Source organism: Rousettus aegyptiacus, unplaced genomic scaffold (genome assembly GCF_014176215.1).
Source record: "Rousettus aegyptiacus isolate mRouAeg1 unplaced genomic scaffold, mRouAeg1.p scaffold_m13_p_4, whole genome shotgun sequence".
Taxonomy (NCBI): Eukaryota; Metazoa; Chordata; class Mammalia; order Chiroptera; family Pteropodidae; genus Rousettus; species Rousettus aegyptiacus.
The window spans coordinates 2,118,258-2,139,418 of NW_023416307.1; the positions used below are offsets into that span (position 1 = coordinate 2,118,258).

The following is a 21,161-nucleotide window of genomic DNA, read 5'->3' on the forward strand; positions in this document are numbered from 1 at the left end:
TTGTCCCAGCTCCATCTTTCAAAGAGACTATCCTTTCTCCATTGAAAGAATTTGGCACCCTTTTCGAAAATCAGTTGGCCGTAGATATATGGGTTTATCTTAAACTCAGTTCTACTCTCTTGGTCTGTATGTATGTGTTTGCCTATATGTTCGTCTATTTGTCGGTACCACGTTTTATTTACTGTAGCTTTGTAGTAAGTTTTGAAATCAGGAAGTATAAGTCCTCCCACTTTGTTCTTTTTCAAGATGATGGCTATTCAGGTTCCCCTGCAATTCATTGTGGATTTGGGAATGGCTTTTGCCATTTTTGAAAAAGTCCTTTGAATTTTTAATAGAAATTGTGTTGAATGTGTAGAGTGCTTTGTGTGGTATTGATGTCTTGACAATGTTAAGTCTTTCTATTTCTTTAAAATGGTCTACTTTCTTCCACCAAGGTTTTGTAATTTTCAGTGACAAGTCTTACACCTCCTTGATTAAATTTATTCCCAGATTATTGTTTTAGATGCTATTTGAAATGCAGTTGTTTTCTTCATTTCTTTTTCTGATTGTTAGTTGTTGGTATATAGAAACACAACTGCTTCTGTGAGTCGATCTTATACTCTGTAATTTTTCATTAGCCCTGATAGCTTTTTTTGTGGAATCTGAGTGTTTCTATATAGAGAATCATGCCATGTATGAATAGTTTTACTTCTCCCTTTTCATTTGGAATGATTTTTCTTTTTTTCTAATTGCTCTTGCTAGAATTTAAAGTACCGTGTCGAATAGCAGTGGTGGTGGAAGCAGCATCTCTGTCTCATTCCTGATCTCGGGGGAGGATTTCCAGTCTTTATTGTGTATGATGGTCACAGAGTGTTTATACATGCCCTTTCACGTGTTGAGCTGATAATTGTAGCACCCGTTTTTGTTAAATGCTTATTTTAAATTCAAATATATTATCGAATTTTACATAAAGTTAATGAAAAAGCATGGAAATGGTAATAAGATAATCAAGTCTCAAACTTAATATGATTAAGAAAAAAAAATCACTTGTTAAAATTGGTGACTTATGATAGAGTCCAGATTTGAAAAAAAGAATAAATTTGATATATATACAAAATATTGGAAATGTTAAAGATAATTAAAGATCATACCAGAGGTTACTAATTGTGTGTGTGTGTGTGTATTTAGATGTATATGTGAAGCATATAGGAAATTCATTTATCTCACGTGCTTTTGTTTTATGATTCTTTAGTATTAGTCTCTTCACGCTCTTAACATGTATCAGAGTGATAGGTGTTTAACTTTTGAATATTAGACTTTTGCACTTATTTTCAGAATGATTACAGGCAAGTAAAGAGTATGTCTTGTAAATACATAGTTGTACAAAAAATTACTTATAGTGGCACTGAACATAACAGTGCTGTTCTTTTAAATATTTGATGTTATTTAATTATAAAATGGTTAAAATATAATTTTTATATGAAAGCTCTAGGGCCTATTTTCTTCTACTGGATGCAGGGTATCCTTTTGTCTGTAATTCAGATTTAGATCCACAGGCCTAAAGGCAGTGAAATTGCAAGTGGAGACTGTTGTAAAGTGCTGTTTTCTTGCCCCAAGGCAATACTGCTCTTTCGCTGCCAAAGTAGCAGTCCAGCCATTGTCCCCAAATAACTTTAGGAAAAAGGGACATTTTGAGGGTTTGTACATGTAGATGTGAAAACAGGAACAGCCAAGATGTTCCCTGTTTCTTGCAGACGTCCCTGAAGCGAAGAGGCGGGAAGTGAGGTAATAGCCACTGCCCGTAACAGTGGCAGAGCAGGTTGCAGGTAGCTTCTGTGATTGCAGTCTTTTTTGGAAAAATATTTTTAAAGATATTTTGTGGTTATAGTTTTGTTTTCATATCCTTGCAGATTTATAGTATGACCTTGAGATTGTCTGCCTTATTTGAAGAAAAAATGAAGAAAATCTCCTCTGATTTTAAAATTGGTCAAAAATTCAATGAAAAACTTCGAAGAAGCCAAAGGTTCAAGAGACGGCAAAATTGTAACCGTGTCAACCAGGCTAACAAAAGTATCAGGTGAATTGGTTATTGCAGACTTTATATGCAGTTTTCTAAAATTTGAGATTGCGATAAAATCTTTGATTTTATTATGCTGAAAATTTTTAATCATTTTAGAGTACAGTATGTATATCCAGAAAAGAATAGTTATTTTTTGTTTGGCTTGAAAGCATTCTGTGTGTTTAGAGCTGTTGTGTTGATTTGGAATTACATAAATTTACAAGCATTTAATGAAAATCATCAATTTAAAAAAGTTTATAAAGGATTAAAGTGTCACAAAGTGATTACTATGTACAGCCATTGAGCATTTGATTTGGTATGGAAAAATGTCCATTAGGTATAATGTACCATTATTTTTACTGAGAATTAGTTGTAAAGAAATATAAAATGGAGGATTTATTCTCTTATTATCAGTAATTGAATATTAATTTATATTCTAACTTGACTATGTAGCTTATATTAGTATCAAACTTACAGGTATTTTAAAATGTTGGAATGTGAAAATTGAGTTATTCAATGTTTAGTATGTTTCTATGTACATTTGAATGTGGATTTCTTCATGGTTCTTGGGATGACACTGTACATCTCAATCTTTTCTACTTGGGATTAGTACTATTTAATCCCCATAGATATAAGTATGTTGTTGTAGTTAGTTCCCTCCCCCCCCCTTATTTATGCTGTTATTGTCATGCAGATTATAGCTTTAAATGTTATGTTTTATGCAGTTGTCTTTTAAATTAGTTAAGAAAACCATTGATACTGTTACTTATATTTGCCTACATAATTACCTTTCCCAGTGGTCTTTATTTCTTCTGGTTTTGAGTTACCCTCTGGTGTCATTTCTTTTCAGCCTGAAGTCTTTTAGTATATCTTGTAAGGCAGATGTGCTAGCAATTGTTAGTCTTCGTTTATCTGGGAATGTCTTACTTTCACATTCAGTATTTAAGACTGATTTTGCTGGATATAGAATTCTTAGTTAACAGTGTTTTTCTTTCAGCGTTTAGAATCTTTCATTCCACCACCTGCTGGCCTCCATTACTTCTGATGAGAAGTTAGCTATTAATTTTATTGAGGTCTTCTCCCTTGTACATATGGAGTTGTTTTTCTCTTGCCGCTTTCACAATTTTCTTTGTCTTTACCTGGTAACTAAATATGATGCATGTAGGTGTGGATTTCTTTGAGTTTATCTTCCTTGGATTTGTCTAGCTTTGTGGATGTGTAAAGTTTTCATCAAGTTCGGGTGGTTTTCAGCCATCAATTCTTCTAGTATTTTTTTTTCCCTGCCCTTTTCGTCTCCTGGAGTATCCATTATACATATTCTCGTATGGTTAATGGGCTCTCACAGGTGTTTGATGCTCTCTTTATTATTATTAAATTTTTTTTCCCTTTATGTTCCTCAGACTGGATAATCTTTATTGACTGACCTACTTTCAAATACTGATTTTTGTACCAGCTCAAATCTGCCTTTTGGCCCATCTTGTGAATATTTATTTTCAGTTTTATTTTTAAACTCCAGAATTTGATAATTTCTGTCCCTTTACTGATATCCTCTGACATCACAGTTTCCTTTAATTCTGTAGATATGAGTGTGAATAATCATATTTATAATTGACTTAAATATCTTGTCAAAAGTTCATAAATAAAACCAATGAATCAGTGAAGTAACACTTAGTAAGAGTTTATTGTACGCTGCTGGAGACAGTTGTAAACCTGGAGCGCTCAGACAAAGCATGGAATGTGGCTCAGGTATGTTGTTACAGAGCAGCTTATGTGTGTGGAAGTGGTGGCTGTTTACTTTTCATGGTGATTGGTTTTAGAATTAGAATTTTCTAATTCTAATGAGAATTTTACACTGTGCATCTGAAATTAGAATTTTCAACGGTTACCGTATGTCAGTCAGCCATGGGACACAGTTCAAGTTTTGCTTATGATTTCCAGAGGCATAAGCAAGAAATGACCCAGGTCAGGTTAGTCTTGCATAATAAGCTAAATTAAACCTTATTCATATGACTTAACAGATTTTGTTTGCTCAGAGCATTTTCAAGGCTTGTGTCTGTTTGATTTGAACAATCTTTAGTCCAACATCTGAGTCCTCTCAGGAATAGTTCCTATTGATGGCATTTTCCTGTATATGGACAAACTTTCCTGTTTCTTTGTATATCTTGTAATTTTTTGTTGAAAACTGAACATACTTAATAATAATATAATTACTAAGTGGCAACATTGGGAATTGTAACTGCCCCAAGTTCTGATGTTAACATATCGTAGCACCTCTGGATTCTGGTGTTCTTCTCTGAGGGGTAGAGGTTGTTGCCGATGTCATTTAGTGAGTCGATGAGACCAGCTTCTGTAGAGTCTGTCTTTCCTGCAGTGTTCAGCCACTGAAGTCTCTGCTGAAAAATTAAAAAAAAAAAAAAAAAAAAAAAATCCGGCCTGTTTTTCACTTGTCTTCCTTGGCTCAGCATAGCTCAGTGGTCAGAAATGTGTGCTTAAACATCTTAGGTAAGGTTTCCACCATTTTCTGAAGGGCATCTGTATGGGAGGTAGGGCAAACTTCGTTTTTTGCTTATATTTTACCAGGCAAAGAATTTCAGGGTCAGCCAAGTCCAAGTAATAACTGGGTTCTCTCCAGTCTTTCTTCAGTATGTGTGGAACCTTCCACATCCCCCAGGAAAATGTTTCAGACTCCTCTGGCCGTCTTATTCCCGTAATCTCTTCTTGCGACTCTCTGGCCGAATTCTCTTCTTGAGAAACCACTGTAATTGTCAGCAGTGTGTCCAGTGCTCCTGAGTGTGCGGCTTTTTCTGTGGGGCCCCCGTCAGGTCTGTGCTCTCCACTCGCTAACCTGATCCTCAGGGCTGTCGTGCCACAGAATCGGGGTGTGTGTATGTCGGGGAGTATCCCTAAGTCACAATGCCAAAAGATGCCACTGTTTTTACTTAGATTTAGAAGTTTCTCTTAAACAGTTTTTAATTTGTTGTGTACCTTTAATTACTTTCTGGAGTCTGAAATGGTTGTTTTGGATTATGTTGCCAGTCTTATTTTTGCTTTTTGAGTGAGATGATTTGCTGAAGTCCTCACTTGCCTCCCTGCCCCATGTTTAGAATAACAAACCTCACTGAAACAGATAAACATACACATTAGGTGAATGACCTGTTCAGCTGCTTTGCAACCTGTAATTCAAGTACATACATTACACAGTACTGTAGAGGCCTCTGTTATCTCTTTTCCCTAACTTTTCATTTTGAAATATTTTCAGAATTACAGAAAAATTGAAAAATAATTCAAAGAACTCTAGTATACTCTTTACGGGGATTCACCAGTTGCTCACATTATGCCACATTTACTTTATTTTTGCTTTAACATTCTGTAAATTTTTTTTCTTTGAAATCATTCAGAAATATTTTTGCCATCATATACCTTTCTCCCTAAATACTTGGTGTAGACTTTCTAAGAACAAGGTTCTAACCGCACCTAATTTGTATTTTTGTAGTTGACTCAATAATGTTCTTAGGGCAGATTTTTTTTCTCTAACCTAGATCATGCATTTTTTTTTGGAATTTTCATAGTCTTTTTGATTGACATTTTTAAAGACTATGGGTCATTTATTTTATAAAATGACCCTCAGTTTGGGTTTGTTATTGTATTGAGTTTTGATTTTTTTTGTTTAATTATTTTTAAAAACTCTAGACAGTTCAGAAGAACATAGGAAAAAAGGGAAAGTTTTTACTCTTGAGGTATTATGACCCTGTCTATTGTTAAAAACTTAAAGTTATGACAGGTTTAAGCAAGTAGTTATCTTTTTGTATTTATTGATTCCCCTCCAGTTGATGGTAATGGAGGTTAAACTTTTGATCTGACATAAACAATTACTGCTCTAAAGAATTGTAGTTATCTTTTAGCTCAAGCACTGTAGATAATACTCCTAAAAGCTAATTTATCTTTTGTTTTAAAGGAAAAAAGGATTATCTTCCACATGAATATTACCCAGATCTATATTGTAAATCCATGTTTCATGATTTCCCCCCATAATCCATGGCTCAGGGACCAAACATGGTGAACTGGCACTTAGATGTAAATGGTTTGGTCTTAGGAAAAAAAATAGCTTGTTCTGATCTCTTTTTTACCTCTCTGTTCTTTCCGTTCAGGTTTTGTTGATTTCTCCCTCTTAATTTCATACTATGTTTAGAGACATATAAATAGACTAGAGAGAACGTTGGGTCATATTGAGACTCCATTCATAACGTGTTATGTAGACGGCTCCCTTAGCAGGTAGTCCAAAGAACCTAAGGTATTCAGTATGATTTTTGTAACTCTGTTACTTGGATTGTTTGTTTATTACTCTAATTTAGAATAAAGTCAAATTTAAAGTAAGAAAATATCGATAGTAATCCATGCCAGAATAAGATGTTAACAATGAATTTTTTAGTGTTTTGGTCTAAAATAATTATCAGATTAAGTAATAATACACTTACTTTTATTTAGGCATTTTCTGTTATCTTAAACATTGTTTCCTTTGTTCATGTCCTTGACCAGAAATATCAAGCAGAAGCGTGTGAAGTCTCAGACAAGGGTGATTCCCGAGCCCGCAGGTTCTCCCGCCCAGTCTGCCTCAAGTCGGGCAGCTTACTCTGCCGGCCGCAAGACAAGTGCTAGTGTCTCTTCGGGTGTTACTTCTGGTGACTCCTCAGATTCTACAGGATCATCAGAAAGAATGAGAAGAAATAGACCTGTCACCGTGACCAATGGTTCAACATTATCTGGTGAGAAGTAGAACATTATGTTTATCAACTGTTGAGCAGTCATGAGTGTGACCTGCTAGTTTAGAAGCAGGAATAAATAATATACATGGAACAGTTAGAAATATGTTTGATAAGTCCTGCTCTCTGCAAACGGCGTGACCACATTTTATGTAAATTTGAATCCTCCATATTTTAAATACTGTGATATAAATACCACATTTTATGTGCAAAATGTGACATTTTTGTATTTCTTTAAAAAAAAGTCACAGAACTAATGTAAGTTTAAAGCTGATGACCTAGTAAATTATAACCTGTTTATGTTATTACCATTTAGTATGCTAACTAGCGGATGCTAATCCTTCATTAGCATTGTGCAGTGAGGCTGTGGTGTTTCTGTGCTTTGGCATTGCTCTGAGTGATTTTGCTGACTTGTGATGATAGTATACTAACTACAGCTGTAACTTAAAGTACTGGGATCAAACAGGTAGAAACGCAGCCACGTTCTAGAGACTGGCAGGCCGTGCGGCAGAGGTGTTTAGAATGCTTGATTGGGTCCCTTGTTTTAAGTAAGGGGGTCACGTGAAGGAATTCTGTTTCAAGAAGATTGATCAGCTTGGCAGTGATTTGCAGAGAAGAGGTCGAATCTGGAAACAGTCGTCATGTCGAGTAGTAGATTAGAGTAGGAACAGTTTGAAGTGGAGAAATAGCAGAGCAATTTCAAAAGGAGAAACAACAGTTTGGCAACTGATACTTTCCTATCATAGCTACTCTCTTCTGTGACATGGAGTTGGGTTTTGTTATGGAGTAAAATTTTGTCTTTTAACAATGCTCCCACTCATTTTGAGGAAGTTTTCATTCTGTAAAGGCATGTAAGAAGTAAGTCTGCATGAAGGAACAGGAAATTTGGATTTCCTGTCTTGTGCTTACATGGGACCTGCGCTCATTAATGGGGTATGGGAATGTGTCCTGTCCTCCACTATCTAAATTATTCTTTCTTTCTTTGTTTTTTAAAAATAAGCATGTAGATACGACCTTTCTTAAGCTGAAAGCATGTATGGTACAACTATGCTGTTAGGAAGGGCTACTAGAGAGAGACTTAAAAGTATGTCTACTGAAATGATAGACTTGAAGTGTTTTCTCTATAGGAAATACCTATTTTATATAACAGAAGTGGATAATGGGGCAAATTTTTAAGTGAAAGTTTGTTTATTAAATATATGAACTGTATTTTCTGAGTCCAAATTAGGATTAATATGTTGCTTTCAGAAGAAAACAAACTTGATTTGGAATACTGATTGTTTAATTTTATCAGACAATAAGTATTTTAGGAATCTGCTTTAAGTCTTTTGTTATGAAATATATGCATGTGTGTCTAAATAAATATAGGGAGAATGTGTAATAAACTGTTGATGCTTATTTTCCTTAGAAAGTGAAGTAGAAGATTCCTTAGGTACATCTTCATCATCTTCAGCTTCACATAGTTCTGAGGAAAGCAAAGAGAGTCCGAGAGCTCGCGAATCCTCCGTACGTGGTAGGCTGGCCAGAAGCAGCAGGGTGACCAGAACCAGAGCTGCTCAGAGGAGGACTGGTAAGAGCTCGCAGTGGTGCTTTGGACGAGTGTACAGGGAACCCAAAAGCTAAGCATCGAGTGGCTTGTTGATGCAGCGCATCTACATATGATTAAATGTCCTTTCGGCCTTTTTAAAAAATTGAGGTATAATTGACATAGAACATTCTATTATTTTTAGGTGTACAACATAATGATTTGATATTTGTATACATTGTAAAATGACCACAGTCTAGTCATCATCCATCGCTATATATAGTTATATAAATTTATTTTTTTTCTTATGAGAACTTTTAAGACTTTCTTAGCAGCCTGCAAGTACGCAACAGTGCTGACTAGAGTCGCCGTGCTGTGCATTACATCCCCTTGGTTTATTTTATAACTGGAAGTTTGTGCCTTTTGGCCGCTCCACCCATTTCTCCCGCCTTTCTCCAGCCTCTGGCAATCGCCAGTCTGTTGTCGGTATCTATGAGCTTGGTTTTATTTGTTGTTAAGATTCCACATATAAGTGAGATCATGTGGCATTTTGTTTTCTCTTATTTCACTTAGCATAATGCCCTCCTGGCCCTTCATGTTGTTGGAAATGGCGAGGTTTCACTCTTACGTTGAGCAGTATTCCGTTGTGTATACACTCCACATCTGGTTTATCCATTTGTCAATTGATAGACACTTTTCTTGTTTCCATATCTTGGTTATTGTAACTAATGCTGCAGCGGACATGGCAGTGCACAGATCTTTTGGAATTGTTTTCATTTTCTTCAGCTAAATACCCAAAAGTGGAATAGCTGGATCATATGGTAGTTCTAGTGTTAATTTTTAGAGTGACCTCTGTACTGTTCGCCATAGTGGCTGCACTGATTTACATTCCCACCAGCAGTGCTCAAGGATTTCCTTTTCTTCACGTCCTCGCCAACTCTTGTTATTTCTTTTTGATGATGGCCATTCTAACAGGTATGAGGTGATATCTCATTGTGGTTTTGACTTGCATTCTCCTGATGATTAGTGATGTTGAACATCTTTTCATGTGCCTTTTTGGCCATCTGTATGTCTTCTTTGGAAAAATGTCTGTTTAGATCCTCTGCCCATTTTTTAATTGGATTGTTTTTTTGTTGTTTTTGTTTTTTGTTTTGCTATTGAGTTGTGTAAGTTCTTCCTATATTTTTGGATATTTACCCCTTATCAGATACATGATCTGCAGATATTTCCTCCCATTCGTAGGTTGCCTTTTTATTTTGTTGATGATTTTCTTTGCTGTGCAGAAGCCTTTTAGTTTGATGATTTAGTCCCACCTGTTTGTTTGTTCCTCTATTGCCTTCGCTTTTGGAGTCAGATCCAAATAGTCATCGCCAAGCCCAGCGTCAAGGAGCCATATTACCGGTGTCTTCTTCTAGGCTCATATGGTTTCAGGTCTTACGTTCAAGCGCTTACCCATTTTTAGTTAATTTCGTGTGTGGTGTAAGATAGTAGTCTAGTTTCATTCTTTTGCATGAATCTGTCCAGTTTTCCCAACGCCATTTATTGAAGAGTTTGTTCTTTCCTTACTGTGTATTCTCGCCTTCTTTGTCATAAATCGTTCGTATGTGCCTGGGTTTATTGCTTGGCTCTCTATTCTGTTTCACCCTTTGGGCCATTTAGATTTAGAAAGGAACTTGGTTTGGCAGTAAAAAATGAGGAACGTCAGTACTAAAATAATAAAGTCATTAAAAAATTGTTGCAATAAGAAAGACCTTCCTAATTTTATTGTTACCTTATTTTCAGGTTCAGTTTCTTTAGAAAATGGATGCGGCAGAAAAGCCACTCGAAAGAGAGTCTACTTAAGTGACTCCGATAATAATTCGCTGGAGACTGGCGAAAGCCTAAAGGCGCGAGCTGGAAACCACCGGAAGGTGCTGCGCAGGTGCGCCGCCGTGGCTGCCAGCAAGATCAAGCTCATGAGCGACGCCGAGGAGAACGCGAGCTCCGACAGCGTCTGCTCTGGTCGGAAGCTGCCTCACCGCAACGCTTCTGCCCTAGCTAGAAAAAAGTTACTGCATAATTCTGAAGACGATCAAAGCTTGAAGTCAGAAATGGAAGAAGAGGAGCCAAAAGACCAAAATCAACCATCTCCAGAGTCCTGTTCTCATGCTGCCCAGAATGCTGCCAATGACTCTGAAAACGGAGAATCAGAGTCAGAAAGTGATTTGCAGGTAGTCCGGAAAAGCTGGCACGCTAATGGTTACAAGTCTCATACTCCAGCAACTTCTAAAACAAAATTTCTTAAAATAGAGTCTTCTGAGGAAGACTCTAAAAGTCATGGTTCAGATAATGGACTTAACAGAACTGCTGGTCCGTCAACGTCTGGGCAAAAACTTAAGGCAGAAAATATCTCAGAGGAAGAGGAGGAAGAAGTAGATTCTGAACCAACGAGATATGTTGGTAGGAAATACAACACGGGTCGCAAGAATGCTGCTTTCCTTAAAAAAGCAAAGATCTTCAGTGATTCAGAAGACTCTGAATCTGAAGAAGACGGAGAGGATGGTAGATGCCACAAGGAAACAGACCTGATCTCAGGAAGCCTGAAGTGTGAGCCTCTTACTGGGTCCCAGTGTTTCTCAGATCATGTGTCTGAAACAGACGTGGATTCAGATGAAGACAAAACAAAAGAAAAACCGAACAATTTTACGAAAGGTATGCACAACATTTCACTGATTGATTCTCATTCTCCTTCTTTGCTTATAGCACACCTTGTTTTTCTTTCCCATGAAACTTCTCTTTGCCAACTTTTCTTCCCGTCCCATCCTTCCCCGTTAGTCTTTTCTGTGCATTCCTTATATTTCTCTGTGCATGCGTAACTGTTTTTTGAGTATATTTAGTTTTATTCATGTAACAGGCGATCTTGACTTTAACTATTTCTAGTAAAGATTTCATTCGTATTGGTGATGGGATAGTGTATCGGTAAGGGAATAGTGCATTGGCTGTGGGTTTAAGAATAGCAGAGGCAGACACAGTTACAAGTCATGGTGATAGTTTGACAGGAGGAAGGAAAAGGGTAGCATTGATTGAAAGGAATGTGATAAGTAATAATATCAACTAACAGAACAGTTACTAAGCTGTTTCTATGCATTATGAAGTTTTTCTAAATGGTTTATGTTTATTCATCAGTATAGTCTTCGTATCTTTTTTGAGATAGGTCCTGTTATTGTCCATTTTACTGATAACTGGAGCATGGAGAGGTGGAATAATGTGCTGAAGTAAGATTGTGCTCCTGGTAAACGGGGATTGATGGAAAATATTAGAGTAGGGGGAGCTAAATCTAAGATTAGAGGCAGTTGGCATGGTTGGAATTAGTGAAGGTAACAGTAGTTTCAAGGAGGCTGAGAGTAAGCGACTAATTTTCATACCTTAGTGCAGTGGTAAAGAGATTTTAGTCTATATTCGTGTAAATAAAATATTTTAGTGTCAGGTGTTTTTGTGTATGCAAATAGAAAGGCCTGGGATATTATTGATAGGAATGTGTTACACTCGTGAATGGTGCTGAGGCTACAGAAGTCTCTGCTCTAAGTATTAAGAGCCCCTGCCACTTGCCAAGTTAATAAGAATGAAGAATTCTGGACTGAAGTTGTTTAAAATGTTGAAAGTTTAATTCCTTTATACTTATTTTTAGATTCTCCATCACAAGACCATGAACAAAGCAGAAAAGTTTCCAGGAAGAGGGTCTGTTCCAGTGACTCAGACAGCAATTCACAGGTGGTTAAGAAATCATCGAAAGCCAAGGCGGGCCTCGCGAGGGTCCCTCGAAGATGTGCAGCCACCGCTGCCAGTAAAATGAAGCTCATGAGTGATGTGGAAGATGGCAGCTTAGAAGATGTATGTACGCGAAGCAACGATGGAAGGAAAAAGGCCCTCCGTTTTGCATGTACCACAGCTAAGAAGATGGCGAGTGATTCTGAGGGGGATGTAAGCTGTGAAGTGCCAAATGAGCAGAATGCCAGCGATGCGAAGCCACCTGAAGCTGACTCAGAACGCAGCACAAAAAGCATTAATCGCTCTTTAAATGAGGACTCAGACTCTGAAGGTGTGTCGGATTCCGAACAGAAGGGCAGGCCTACCAGGCATGCCGATAATCGCAAAACACGTGCCGCACCTTCTAGAACAAAGAATTCCTTGATCGGGTCTTCAGAGGATGATTCAAAAAGCCATATTCCAGGGGGTGAGAGTGGTAGAAAATTGTCTTCTGAGTCAACTTTGGCACAGAAAGCAGAGAGTAATTTTGAAGAGGAACTGAGCTACGGGCTGCGCAGGTGGAATGGCAGACGGCTCCGGACCTATGGGAAGGCTCCCTTCAGTAAGACGGAAGTGATCCGTGACTCGCGGGAAGCGGCCAAGGTGGAAATGAAAAGGAAGAGAGTGCATCCTGAACTGGAAAATGTGAAAATTTCGGAAACAACAGGGAATGCAAAGTGTGGACCTGACACTAGTCCCAAATCTGACTCAGATTTGGCATCTGTAGCTGAATCAGATGTTGACTGTGCTGATGAGACAAAAACTAAAAAGAGGAAAACGAAAGGAAAAGCGAAAGTAGTTAGAAAAGGTAAAACTTTTACAGCTAACATATGTAAAACTGTGAGGCGACAAAGACAGAGCAAACGCCCTAGGTTCAGTGCGGATGACAATGACTGGGAGGACCTGGACTACGCACAGTCTAAGAGAGTTCCTCGACGTTCAAAAATAAAAACGAGAAATCAGGGTAGAAGGACCGTGAGGTACCATGATGGGGATGATGACAGAAGCCTAGAAAACGTGTTAGATTTTGATGATTGCACCTTATGACCTTGAGGGAAAACCAGTTCATTTAAAGAGGAAGTGGACTGGAATTTACGGTGAAAGTTGGCTGTTGAAATTATTATTATTATTTTTTTTGTCCTACAATTCAGGGAATATATTTATATTTTTCTATGAAAAGTTATGAATGTGACTAAATCATGACTGTTATTTTTATTTGCACTTGCTTGCCTTTGTAGCAGCATTCAGCACAGGTGCCAAAATATGCTTCGTTTTGGGGGCAGATCTACTTTGACAGTATTCAACTACAAACAGCAAGAGTTTGAACTACGTTAAACACTAGACATCCTGGTTATCAAAACCAATGAGCATTATTTTCATGGTAGCAAGTGCCATGCAGTTATTTTCTGAATTCATCAAGAGGTGGTAGTTTCTAACCCCTGTCCTGTTATAGTGTAACAATTTCACATGACCTATGTTTACAGATTCTTCATAAACATCATGTGCATACTGACATTGCAATCATGGGAGGTGTGACCATGATTAGTGGGCGAGGTACCTACCACTTTTTTTTCTTCCCCTGGCTACTTGAGTAGAATGCATTATACTAGATTTGGCCATTTTTATTGAAATTGTTCCCAGTTTTCTTTCCCAATGCTGTTGGGCATCTGTCTTTCTCTGTCTCTCTTTATTTTTAAGGAAAATATCATCACTTTTATTTTATAAACTTGAATTTATAAAGTGCTGGTAAATTATTATTATTTTTTTTAACATTTTGATTGTATATTTTAAACCTCTAAGGCCAGACCATAGTCCTAACATTTTCTTTTAAATTGTGCACTAACAAAATGCTATATAATTTCTTTCCAACATCTCCTGATTTCCACGTAAGGGGTTTAACCAAACTCTTGGTCTTCCATAGTCTTACTCTGTGAAATAGAGGAGTTTGTGTGCCTTAGATTTAGGAAAAGTTTGTTCTTTGATAGAATGTACAGAACTAGAAGAGTATTTAAATTATACGTAGTTCCCTCCTTTTCTATTGAAATTGTAGGGTTGAGTTTTGTTAGGTGTGCAATCACATCTCATCTGTATAGGAAAAGAGTTAAATGTTATTCTCCATCTCTTTGTTTTAGCTTACTCCCGTCATGTGCAATCCCAAACATCCTTTGCTGGGGCAACTAAGTGTGTCTTCATTAGCGACCTCTAGTTTAAATTTAAGAGCCCTGTCATGTTTTGTGGGAAAATAATTTTGGAATCCATTTAAATCGAAACTTCACATCATCAAGTACCATAGTACACTTATTTTTTCGAGCCAAATATTTTTACTTGATCGGCTGTGCTGCTCAGACAGTGTAGGGTCCCATCCCGAGCTTGTTTGTGCCTGAGATGGACTTGATTCCAATGGTTTACATGTTTTGTAGCTGAGGGGTATGTTACAGTACTCCCACCTGTGTTATTTATTGGCCCTAACTATCTGGTTTCACATAAAATTAATGCTTTACTCCTGTGTATCCTTAAGGTAGCAGATACAGAAAAGCATCTGACTCTGGTTTCAGAGTTAGAGAATGTTTCTAAGTGTTACCTTTTAATTATCTTCTCCGTGTGACATGGTAGAAGGTGTTTGCTTCCCTGATGTAAAGGGAAGGATATTTTTGGACATGACCAACCGAGATAGGTGGGACACCCGCCTGTCCTTGGAGAGGCGGCTTAGAGAGCCAGCACCGCTGCAGTCCATGGTGCTCTTCGCAGAGCTGGTAGTAAGTGTGTAGGAGACAGTTTGATGCAGGGTAACTATCCTTAATTATTGACCTGAAAAACATTAACGGATGCTCTTTACTTCCCTAAATTTACGAAATGGTGATAGCTGCCATATCCATTAATTTATTTAAACTCTTCTTAAGCTTCTCTGTTTTATATTTCTTCTCAGGGTTATAACTCCATGTTTACCATCATTTGCAAAAAGGTACCAAAAAAATCCATAAATAAGTATGGAATACATTTATAAGTATGTAAATTCTTTTGGTAAACGGTAACTTTGACTATTTAGGCTTCATCAATAGAACAATTCTTATGTTTTGGACTGGATTAACTAGTCATTGATTGGCTGGTCAACTAATTGCTAATTTTTAATTTTGTCCAAAATGGTGAGACCCTTGTTTATAGGAGTATTCTAGTTTCATCCGGAAAAAACAATTGGCCTGGTGACATTGAAAGCATGTTGACAATGGTAGCTTTTCAAGTTCTGAAATAAAACTAAGGAATTAGAAAATCATTTTTATGGGTTTTTTTGGTTGTGGTGCTATTCCTAAGGTTAACTTTGAATATGTGACACACACACTCCTAAATACTTTAAGAAAAATTAATAAATCATTAATAGTTCAAAATGTTTACATTGAGCACTAGAACGTTTGACTTTTTTTCTACTTTACACAAAATGCGCAGGGATTTAATGCACAGATGTACTTTAATATGTTTGAGATCAGTTTGTATTTTTCTTGGTGAGAAAAGATAAAAGATTACAAATTGAATGTGAACTGATCCAGAAGTAAGTGCTGTAGCTTCTCCTTGCACTTGAAGTAACTTAATGGTATATGGGAAAAAAATACTACTGTGATTGTGTACGTCTAAAGTCCTATGCTTTTATCCATTTATGGTTTAAAAAGTTTGAGGTATTCAGATTTGATTTTTGATTTTTTTGAAAGACTGATTTACCAAGCATATTAAGAAAAAATATTTCAAATATTAGAAACTAGGTGAGGTTTTAAGAGCATTTTTTTTTCATATTCTGCTTATTTAAAAAGGGTATACTGACAGTGTGTATTAACTTCTAAATAAAAGGAAAAGTTTATCCCATTTTCAGATAATTCCTAGGGTGGTGGTTCTCCCTTTATTAGGGGAAAATCTCTGATTAAATCCTTTCTCAATTTAGTAATTCTTGCAAAGGATGATAAAGCAGTTACACCTTCTAAGTTAAAACACAAGTTTCTTTTAAATAGTAGAGTCATACCTGAAAAGGAAATTAGTTTTATAATAAGGAAATGGGGGGGGGGGAGGGCTTATTTTAGGAAAAGGCACTTCAAAACTTAGAGTGCAAATGGAAGAAGACACAAACCAATAAAAATGCCACCTGAGAGCACTAGCGAGCCAAAAAGACCTTTCACGCTCCATTGGTTGATTACCCCTTAAGTACCAATCCTTATTTAGAATAACACTGGGTCCATATTACTCTCCCTGTCTCGTGTAGCCTTTTTATTTTTTCCCCATTTAGAAATAATCAGAACACAAGATTTATTTGAACTCTATCATACTAAAAACTAAACAAAATATTTTATTCTCTTCTGTTGGTACAAATTAAATTTGATCATACTACCAGGAAAAAAATGAGAGATTCGTTTATCAGAATGCAAGAACATTGATAAAGTTGTACGCAGTTTTTGTTTCCCCCTTCTACGCAATTGGTTTTTCGAGTAACTTTTAAATGGCTAGAAAAGGTCTTTTGGCCTTGCCCTTTATTGTAGCCGAAATACCTGATCTCCATTCTTTTCATCAGCAAGTCGGTATATTCACTCTATCAGGCATCTTGTAGTTGTCACCAGTTCTTCAGTTTTCTTACATTGTGTGGAAGTTACAGTTCAGTGATTCTAGTGTGGTGGAGTACAACAAAGCACCTTCATTGCAGAAGAGAGTTTTGTGTGTTAATTTATACCTCTCACTTCTGTGGATATCAGGGAATGATAAAGCAGAAACCCTAGGAAATTTGCAACCTAACAGTTGAAAGATTGTCTCTTATTTTAGTATTTGGGAACAGAAAGACCAAACAAATTTGTCCAAGTTAGAGAGAAAATGGAGCATTGTGGAAAATCTAGTCCAGCTAGACTAGTAAATGCTAATCCTACTTATAGCTCAAATAATGAGTTAATGGAAAGGATCAAAGTATAAAGAATGTTATAATGAAGGCTGTGTTGTCACTTCTCACATTTTTAAAGAGTATTTTTATAGCTATTTTCTTAAATTATAGATGTTGCCTAAGGATACACGGGAATCCTCAAAGCTTTTTAAGGGGAATTTTTCCAGTCATTCTCCCAAGCTTGTTCCCAATGTATTGTTAATGCGGTGGAAAAATTGTTAAGACTCTTACTTGGTTGCTCTTATGGGTTTGATGGAGGGAGGATGGAGAGGGGCGGGGCGGTCCGGTTCAGCCCTACGAATTTGCAGGCTCCATCTTTGGCAGCATGTAATTAACTATAGGCTGTATATCTATTTGTCAAGACTAATAGTTTCATTTAATATAATTCTCAGTATTACAGATTATTTTCTGGTCATACTTTAGTTTTCTAAGTTAATTTTAAGGTAAGTTTTATCATTTATTAAAACCTTTAATGAGAATTCGGACTGCTAAAGAGAAAGGGACATTCTAACTGACCTAACTGAAATGAGATGGCCACTTACAGACTTTCGACTGCAGCAGCTAGCTCTACCTAACGATGATTCCACAAGGAAGATGTTTAGAAATTATTACCCTTTTCAGTCATTGGTTAAACATGAAAGGAATCTTTCTTTCTTTAATATGCTGAAGTTAATTTTCTAACTGTTGATCCATACTTAGCCCTTGAATTGTACATATCCAGTTCACCTGTAAAATTCTAACCATTTTTTTCTGGAGACTGTCGAGGCAACTCTTTAATTTTCTACTCCCACACAAGATCTCTGCTTTAACTTTCAAATTAACTGATTACCACATCTTAGCATTTTCATCTAGAAACCAGTTTTTCAGTCAGTTACTAACTAAAATAGTAGTACAGTAAATTTAGTAAGGCTTTTTTTCTTTTTAATTAAGTACAAGCTTCCCAGCTGGTTAATTGTGCAAGGTCTGTACATGTGGTCGATATTCCTTGCAGCTCATCTTTACCTTTTAAGCAGCCGGCTTCCTAACCTCTGTCCACTGCGATTCTCCTCGTGCGAGCAGAACTCAGGCCGCGAGCTGGGCGAGGCCGGGCGGCTGCAGGGAGCCACGAGACCTGCACAGGGCTGTCCCTGGGTTGTCTGTGACTCGCTGCTGTTCGTTAGTGAAGTGAGGAAGGAGTTTGGAAACCTCGCAGTCCCCTCGGTGGCTTCCCCTGCCTGCGTTAGTCTGCGGTGCTCCGAGGTGTTGGTTAGAAAGGCCATTAAGCAGATGAGCTACAAGATGATCCCTTTCATGCTTTCTAGAGCTTTCATCATCGGATTTTTAGAGAAAAGCTGTAATAGTCATCACAAATATTGTGAGAATGTTACCGATTAACTTTTAGGGACGAGAGGAGGCTGTAGATGAGCTGTAGGTGGGAAACAAAACAAGTCAAGGTTTTGTGGTGCCCTCGCTGCGTACTGAAGACTTAACAGATGGTTGAGTTCGTCTGTCAACCGTGAAAGTGACCAAGGTAGTGAAGAACAACTCTAGACTACAGAGTTCTTTCTGACAATTTCTTGACCTGATGCTGCCATACTGGGGAAGTTGACTTCTCAGTGTCACCAGCTTCCTCTAGGAAAGAATAAAACGTTAGGCCCAGAGAGTTACAGAAAATACTTTGTCCTACAGTCATTCTCTAAAGAGACAGTTTGGGGATCCTTTTGGAAACTTATGCTTTAGAAGGGATGAATATCAGCGATAAATGCTGTTTGCTTCCTAAGTTTGGGTCATTTCATTATCAGTGAAGGGCAGACAATAAAGGACATCGTAAACCAGCTCTGGTACAGGCTTGCTTGGGAGAGGTTGATCTGCAACTGAAAGGTTTCCCCCTGTTACGAAAGTGATTTAACACCACCGGTCAGTAACGTCGGTACTTAAAAAGTATATGAAATAGGCTAGTGTATTTTCATTTTGATTCAGACAGTTTTATCTCATTCTCGTTTGTTTTTAATATGCCAATTAAAAGGCTGATGAGATTAAAATTCTTCCTGCTTCTGCAGCAGTGGTGTGTGGTGTACTTTGGATTTAGAAAAATAATATATCAAAGTATCATAATTGGGATATGAATAATCCTTAAAAAATAGAAACTAGAGACTACTGCTTCCAGTCGAAGTAATGTCTGCATCCAAGTTTCTGTTCACAGACCATCTTAGAATACAGTGATCTGTGAGTTACAATTTAAAGTGATCATCTAGGTAAACTGACCTAGTACTACTACACATGGAAACTTTCTGCTGTGGTTTTTGCCATACCCAAATATGGAATCATTTATAGGAGACCCACAATGCCTCGAGCGCTCGGTCACTGTTCCAACACATAACTGACCCAAGTCCGTGCGGGACAGTAGGACTTGTGGGATTGTACTGATTCGTTAGTATTAAACGACACCATCACACATGTATCGTTAGAGTAGCAGCCTCCAAAATTTTGAAGCTTGTGTACTAACATAAATTGGACTTCTTCTTAACCGTGAATTCTGTATATCTAAAAACTGTTTGTAGTTTCCCAAGGAGAATAAAGCACTTTATAGTTTATCAAGTTCTCAGTAATAAAATTAACACTGACTTACATGTATGCATTATTTTTTTGAATTCCCAATAGTTGCTCAGATTGTTTCTATACGAAATTCCCATTTTCTGTTCTAAGACTTTAGAGGTAGTTTCATCAAGTTGGAGTTTCTGTATGCAGTATAATCCCATCTTCTCCCCCTTCTGGACATATTTATTTGAAGTTCAAGTTTCCTTATTTTTAAAAGCTTGGAGTTTCTTCCGTCAATCTTAACTGTCTTCCCTTATTTTGAGTCACACGTAAGCATTTGGTAACTGTTCTAGGGTTAGCGTTTACTGGGTTCTAAATGCGACGTGGAGTGCTTGTGTCAGCACGTCACAGAAGAATTCATTGCCGCAACTTAAATCGTGTGTCCCACAAAAATGTTTAGTTCTCATTGGATGTTATCTATGCTGTTCAACTGGATATGCTGGGAATGGATCAACTGTCTATTGTTAATGCTTTTTAAAAACGCAAATGGATGCAGTTAGTTGAGTGATACTAGTATCTCCTTATCATACGCACAAATTTCACCTTAATTTTGCTACATATTTTTAAAAATGATCTTTTCACTTATCTGTTGTAGCGCATATATATATATATACACACACACACACACACACCAGCTTTTGCCTAACACTGGTGTAATGTGCTAAAGATTGACATTGGATCTTGGGTTGGTTTACAGAGACTAACATTCATAATTTTAGAATTCCCAAGGAAAAATTCTCTGAAGTGGTGAAAACATTGCACTTTAAGTCACTCCCGAACTTCATGTGCAGGTAACTCCCAGAGCCCAAATAAGGGGCATCGCCATGATGAGCTTAGCCGGCTAAAATGCCATTTTTGCGCTGCCAAGTGACTGCAGATGTTTACATTGAACAAAACGGTATCTTTAGAAGTAGAATTCAGTGGAAGAGCACGTGAATCACATAACTGGCAAAAGGGCCTGATGCATTAATGGGGGGTTTCTTTTAGTAAACTGGTTCCCAGCCTTTTGGGGGGAGAACCCTTTGGGGTCTTGGAGAAAGTACAGGTATGTCTTTGAAATTAATTTCACAGACCGAGATAAAATCTGAAGGGCTTTCCTTGTGAGGGCAGAAGACGTCTCATAATTGTTGCCCAGTCCAAAGAAGCTGTTTTCACTTGCACTCATTTGCCCTTGGTGATGGAGAGCAAACATCTCCACTCACAAAAGGAAAACTCGTAATGCTGGCAGTTGGTACTTTCACTGGTAGAGAATTATAGTCTTACTCGGTAGCTGACAAAACAAAACCCTAACAAAAACCCAAACCTGATTTTGAGTCCTTCGTAGTGAAACGGATCTAGTGGGAGAAAGCCCTCCAGATGTCAGGTGGCCATTCCTTGATGAACAGCCTGTCCTTGCAGACTGTCGAGCGGTCCTGAGACTCGCCCTTGGTGGGCTTGTGTACTGTGAAGACAGTTTTAGGTGGTTCGATTCTTCCTGATTTCAAGACTGCATTGCCAGCAGAGGCCTCGCATGCAGGGGCTAATGTACCTCAGATGCTTTTTTTCTCAAAAACACATCTGCCCTGGGGG

The 21,161-nt window shown here is 37.6% G+C and overlaps 1 protein-coding gene across 2 annotated transcripts in view; it reads left to right on the forward strand.

Annotated features, from left to right (window-relative positions):
• The window catches only part of BRWD1 (bromodomain and WD repeat domain containing 1), a 99,929-nt gene that overhangs the window by 74,174 nt on the left and 4,594 nt on the right, over window positions 1-21,161 (forward strand). The window contains exons 37-41 of one of the 2 annotated variants that reach the window (XM_036219882.1): window positions 1,890-2,056; window positions 6,575-6,801; window positions 8,207-8,368; window positions 10,106-11,014; window positions 11,991-12,917. In XM_036219882.1, coding sequence (XP_036075775.1) covers window positions 1,890-2,056; window positions 6,575-6,801; window positions 8,207-8,368; window positions 10,106-11,014; window positions 11,991-12,917 — 2,392 coding nt within the window. Of the gene's footprint in view, window positions 1-1,889; window positions 2,057-6,574; window positions 6,802-8,206; window positions 8,369-10,105; window positions 11,015-11,990; window positions 19,623-21,161 lie in introns of those variants that run through there. The other variant, XM_016121721.2, reaches the window with a different exon arrangement.